This window comes from Scylla paramamosain, chromosome 43, assembly GCF_035594125.1.
Source record: "Scylla paramamosain isolate STU-SP2022 chromosome 43, ASM3559412v1, whole genome shotgun sequence".
NCBI lineage: Eukaryota > Metazoa > Arthropoda > Malacostraca > Decapoda > Portunidae > Scylla > Scylla paramamosain.
Window position 1 is genome coordinate 10,360,168 of NC_087193.1, and position 6,479 is coordinate 10,366,646.

General features: G+C 57.5%; 1 protein-coding gene across 1 annotated transcript; it reads left to right on the forward strand.

Annotated features, from left to right (window-relative positions):
- The first annotated feature begins 268 nt into the window (after nt 1-268).
- Nucleotides 269-6,200, forward strand: LOC135093507 (toll-like receptor Tollo). Its single transcript, XM_063992800.1, is given in 2 exon segments — nt 269-5,112; nt 5,115-6,200. Coding segments are annotated over 2 exon segments (4,113 nt in total). The 5' UTR covers nt 269-1,454; the 3' UTR covers nt 5,570-6,200.
- Nucleotides 6,201-6,479: the final 279 nt, after the last annotated feature.

Below are 6,479 nucleotides of genomic sequence, written 5' to 3' on the forward strand. Positions count from 1 at the left end.
TCTCTCTCTCTCTCTCTCTCTCTCTCTCTCTCTCTCTCTCTCTCTCTCATTTTAAGATATTTTTTATATTTTTCACTAATCTCGTATAAAAAAATTAGCTTCACATTTAAAAAAACAAAAAACAAAGTACAATCGAATCAAATACGAGTGAATACAAAACAGGGCACATCACGAACTATTAAGGCGAGGGCGGCGAATGAGTAATGAGTCCACTCGTCTACTATTTAATCACCATCTCACATCAGGAAGAGGCGGGCACGCAGCAACCAACTCTCCTTTTAGATGACTGGAGGTAACTGATGACTGCCTGCCTCACTCACGGCCTGGAGGAGGGAGGAAGGGAGGGAGGAACGTGAGGGCGAGTGGGAGGGGCGGAGGGTTGAGGCATTCCCGCCCTATCCACGCATCCGCCATATTGCCATCCTTACTGACATCATTTTTTAAACCCATTTCTCTGTTTTCACGAGGCACAGTTTGCTTGCAGGATGGAGGGGCGGTGTGGCGGTGGATGGCGGTGTGGGGCTTTTTGTGGAGGTTTTGGAAGGCATGAAGGACGTGAAGGAGGGAAGAAGGGTGTTGTGTGGTGTTGTGGTGGTTGTGGTAGCGACATCCCCCACAACATGATGAACGCCCCGCCCTTCACGGTAAGACAACGTATTGCTGGTGATCCAGTTAAATTTTGGCGTCACGCTGCCGCTTCAAAAAGGCCAAAGTGTCGCCAGCGGGGCGTGCCAGGCATCGGGTCACCTCATGTTACCATAAAGTTGGCGAAATACAAGTTGTGAACCCACTACTTCAGCAGGAGGGCCGCGGAGGGGGAGGTTCTTGAGGCAGCTTCTTGTTACTGCTCTTCACGCCCGTCACCCCTTTCCGTCAGCGCCCCCGGCCCCTGGAGAAGTTGCTCAGTATCTCAGAAAAGCATCTCTCAGTGTGCATGACAAAGGGCGTCCAGCCTGGCGGAACACACGACTAATATTCTCCAGTGGCTCTGAAAAATTTGGTGGCAGGCAGCGGGTGGTCAGGCTCCTCCCCCTCGCCCCATCCCTCACGGCACCTGGCGCTCCCTGGCGGGGCAGACAGCAAGCACACAGTTATTACTTCTAATATTTTAAGACGCACGCAATTAATAACGCAAAATTCCTCACAGCCAGCGAGAAATAACAAGCTGGTAAAGAAGTTGGGTGAGCGGCGACACGCTCCGAGGCAGCAACTCGCCACAAAGTTTGGTGAGGCTGCGGGAGTCTCGCGAGCGGCGGCAACTGGCAGGGTCGCGGCCAAGTTACAAGTGAAGGCGCGGCGTGGATCGGCGGTTAGTTTATATCTCGCACTGGCGGAGGGAGGATGTACCATTTCTCTCTCTTGGTCTCCCGAGATCTCCGCTGACATGAACGAGTTGTGCTAACAGAGCGAGTTAAGGACGTCTGTGAATCTGTGGTGATTGCCGACCCGCAGCCATGAGGGCCGCTGTGGCGATTCACGTGCTGTGGAGTGTTGTGGCGGCGTGCGGCGCGACGTTCTTTTACACGGCGCCCGAAAACTGTGACTGGACTCTGCGTGACGCGGCGCGGGAGGAGGTGACGCTCTCCTGCCGCCTCAGGACGATTGGCAGTGACTTTGACAGCAGTAACTTTTCGCTCTCGCAGGCGGAACACGTGACTGAGCTGCGAGTGTTGTGCAGTGACGTGCTGTTCTTTCAGTCCTCGCTGCAGCCGCGCGTGTTCCAGCGGCTGTACAGCCTCGACACCCTCAGCCTCGAGCATTGCAAGCTGACTGAGCTGCGGCCGGGCACGTTCCTCGGCCTGGACGGCATGCGGCGGCTGACGGTGCGTTCCCACAACAGTGACTGGAGCGCCATGGCCCTCGAGCTGAAGACAGAGAGCCTGGTGGGGATGCCGCACCTCGAGCACCTCGACCTGGGCCAGAACAACATCTGGACGCTGCCTGGCAGAGTGTTCTGTCCCCTGCCAGCGCTGCGCCACCTCAACCTCACCTGGAACCGCCTGCAGGACGTGTCCGAGGTGGGCGTGTCAGGCAGCTGTGGGGCGCACCTTGTCACCCTAGACTTGTCAGGGAACGACCTGGTGGTGCTCCCAGAGGCGGGGCTGGCGGGCCTCGACTCCCTGCGGGCGCTACATCTGCAGTATAACGACTTGTCCATGCTGGCGGACGGGGCTCTGCTTGGCCTGGCCTCCCTTAACCTCCTCAACATTTCCAGCAACCGTCTGGCGGCGCTGCCCCCGGAGGTGTTCAACGAGACGGTGGGCCTGACGGAGCTGTACCTGCAGAACAACAGCCTCAGTGTGCTGGCACCCGGCCTCTTCTCGGCTCTCAGCCGCCTCACCGTGCTCGACCTCTCCAGCAACCACCTCACCTCCGAGTGGGTCACCGCAGACACCTTCCGTGGCCTCCTGCGACTGGTGGTGCTCAATCTGAGCAACAACCGCCTCACGCAGGTCTCCCTCGACATGTTCAGCGACCTGTCAACACTGCAGGTACTGGACCTGAGCTACAATGACCTGGGTGTGGTGGGTGACCTGACATTCTCACCTCTGGCTAACCTTCACCGCCTCGACCTGAGCCACAACACGCTTGAGGCCGTGATGAGCCGCAGCCTCGCCGGTCTGCACGTGCTCTCGTCGCTCTCTGTCGCCCACAACAACATCACACGGGTGGCCTCCGATGCCTTCGACAACTGTACCAGTCTTCGCGACCTCCGCCTTGAGCACAACCTGCTGGAAGAGGTGCCCGCAGCGGTGCGTGAGGCCACGTCGCTCAGGACGCTCAAGCTGAGTCACAACCGGCTCAGCAGCGTTGCCCATAATGACTTCAGCGGACTGTCGGCCCTCAGGCACCTCGACCTCTCCAATAACTTCCTGAGGAGCTTCTGTAAGTCGTGTCTGGCTGATCTGCAGGACCTGGAGGTGCTGGACCTGTCCAGGAACGAGCTGGGGGCGGTGCCTCATGGAGCCTTCGATACCAACACCAAGCTGCAGCTGCTGCGGATGGATGGCAACAAGATGACTGACATCAACGGCCTGTTTGCCTCGCTGTCCAACCTGTTGTGGCTCAATGTGTCTGACAACAGAATCACATGGTTCGATTACGCCCTCATCCCCAGCCAGCTCCAGTACCTCGACCTCCACAACAACAGGATCGGCGACCTGGGTAATTACTTCAGCCTGGAGAGTCAGCTGGAGCTGAGGACGCTGGACGCCAGCCACAACCAGCTGGAGAGCCTCATCGGCTCCTCGGTGCCGGATAGCGTCGAGCTTCTCTTTGTTAACAGTAACCGCATCACCACCATGGGCGCGGGCACCTTCGTCAACAAACATAACCTCTCCATGGTGGATTTGTTTGACAATCTTCTCAGTAAGCTTGATCTCAACGCCATCAGCCTCCCGCCGGTGCCGGAAGATCGGGACCTGCCGGAGTTCTACATTGGCGGGAATCCCATCTTCTGCGACTGCAACATGGAGTGGCTGCACCGCATGCACCAAATCAGCGGTCTGCGCCAACACCCTCGCGTTATGGACCTCGACAAGGTGACGTGCACGCTGCCTTACCCTCGGGGACAGGAGAACCGCGTCGCCTTCCTCGAGACGGAGCCCTCACAGTTCCTGTGTCCTTACACTTCACACTGCTTCGCTCTGTGTCACTGCTGCGACTTCATCGCCTGTGACTGCCAGATGAACTGCCCTGAGGGTTGCTCCTGCTACCACGACGAGACGTGGGCCACCAACATCGTGGACTGCTCAGCGCGGGGCCATAACCACCTGCCTGACGACATCCCGATGGACGCCACTGTGGTGTTCATGGACAACAACGACATGCCGCTGCTCGACGCCCACCGCCTCATCGGCCGCAAGAACCTGATGGCACTGTACTTGAACAGCTCGCGTGTTGAGAGGATCCAGAACAGAACATTCCATGGGCTGTCATCCCTCAAGCAGCTCCACCTCCACGACAACGTCATCCACGAGCTGCAAGGGTTCGAGTTTGAGCACCTGGAGCACCTTAAGGAGCTGTACCTTCACAACAATCGTCTGCGCGCCGTCAACAACGCCACCTTCATTGGCCTGCGCGCCCTGGAGGTACTGAGGCTGGACGGCAACGCCCTCATCGACTTCCCGGTGTGGCACCTCAAGCTGAACAAGGGCTTGAAGAACGTGGCTCTGGCAGGCAATCCGTGGTCCTGCCGCTGCCAGTACATGGTCGACTTCAAAAACTGGCTCATCCGGGAGACGGACGTGGTACGCGACGCCCGAGCCATTACCTGCATCTCCAGCGAGTCGGGGGTGACGGGGCCACTCGTGCTGGAAAGCTCCTACTCTTGTGAGAACTTCGTGGCCACCTCCATCGTGCAGGAGAAGCTGGAGAATGACTTCCTGCAGCCGGTGCTCATCACGCTGGGCCTGTTCTTCCTGGTGCTGGTGGTGGGCGTGGTGTTCGCGGTGTTCAGGGCACGTCTGAGGGCCGGTGTGTCCAAGAAGTGCGGTTTGAAATGCCTCCCTTCGCAGCGCAACCAGGCCAAGGAGGAGGAGGCAGGTCTGGTGTACGACGCCTTCGTCAGTCACAGCGAGAGGGACGCGCCTTTCGTCACGGAGGTGTTCGCCGCGGAGCTGGAGCATGGTGAGCCATCCTACAAGCTGTGTCTCTCCTCGCGGGACTACCAGACCGTGGGCACCTATGTGGGGGACTTCATCGTGCACTCCATCGAGGCGAGTCACAGAGTCATTCTAGTCTTAACTAAAAATTTTCTGGACCACGACTGGTGCAAGTTCTCGTTCAAGGCGGCCCACCTGGAGGCGCTGAAGGGCCTCAAGAGCCGCCTGGTGGTGGTGATGTGCGGCGACGTGAGCGAGGCTGACATGGACGCTGACCTAGCGGACCTGGTTAAGGGCGCCACCAAACTGCGATATGAGGACAAGACGTTCTGGGCGCGACTCACTGCCACTCTGCCGCCCGCCGCCCCCGCCCAGCCCTGCTTCATCACCGAGACGAACTACATCATGAGGAACAACGTGGCGGTGCTCACGCCGCCACAGACCCTCAAGAGTGGTGGCGGCGGCGGCGGCAGCGGCAGGGGCAGCCAGCTGGTGCCGGGCCTGGTGCTCTCTCCCCCCTCAAGGCCCCCCATGGCCGCCCTCCACCCCTGCACCCCCACCCACACTCGCACCCCCACCATCAGGTACAGCCGTCCCTCAGCAGTGACACAGGGGAACTGGATAAAACCTTCGTCAGCGTGGAGACCACACAGTCCAGCCTCGCCCCCAGCGTCGCCTCAGCGCCCAGCCTGGCTCACTCCTACATGTCCATCGACTACGCCGCCGCCACCAGAAACTCCCACATCTACGCCTCCATTGACGAGGCGGCGCCCACCCCGCCCCCGTCCACCCTGCCGGCTGTGCACGGTCTGCTGCTGCACCACCACCACCACCATCAACAACAGCAGCAGCAGCAGCCTCGCCGGCCCCTCACCAGCGCGACGATGCAGTCCTTCGAGCAGCAGCATCATCAACAGCAGCAGCAGCAGCAGCAACCAGTCGTGAGTTCGTCGTACTTCATCTAGAACGACCCGGCGACGTGTCTGACGGATGACTCGGGACGGACATGACTCCCGGCAGGCGACTCCTACACCACCGACACACACGCACCCGCGGACACGCACACGCTCTCCCCGCTCTCACAGCCTCCGCCTCGGTCCGCGCCGGGCTTTGTGCCTCCCTCCCGCTGCTAACAAAGAGCAAACAGTGAAAGGGAAAAACACTAGAAATTACACTCAACCACCCAAAAGAGGGAGAGAAAAGAGAGCCACAACACAGCACAACACAACAACAAGACGGATAAAAAGCCCGGAACGGAGTGGGGGTCGAGATCTGACAGCGAGTGAGGGGAGGAAGGACTGAGGAGGAGGGGGCGGGGGAGGAGGGAGCGTGTTAATAATTCTTGGGCGAGTCTAGTCAGGCGTTGGTGTGCCTAGTGCCTTTATCTCCCAAGCCTTCTCGGGCGGTGCGGGTCGCTCACTCACCTTGTAAATAGACTGTATAAAGTGACTCTTGTATAAACCTCGTGATATCTATGGCCAAAGTGTGATAAGAAAATTTAGCAGCTTCAAAGTCAAGAGACGAGAACGGGTATTTTTATATAAAAAGATGATAATGCAAAAAAAAATAAATAAATAAAAGACTGATGATTTGCAAGCATTTGTTTCCTTTTACCCTCCGCATGCCTGAGGAGGAAAACAGTGAATGAGATGCTGAGGTGGCCGAGTGGCTCCCTCATGAATACCAGACTGCAATGCTGAATTAATGCTCATATTGCCCTCAGGGTTAATTCACTTATCTCACTGAGGAAAGAAAAGTGAAAACAAAGTGCACCACTACTGAATAAAAACCAATAACAATAACAAGCATAGTAATAACAAATGAATGAATAAAGGAGGGAAACCAACACATAATAATAATAATAATAATAATAAT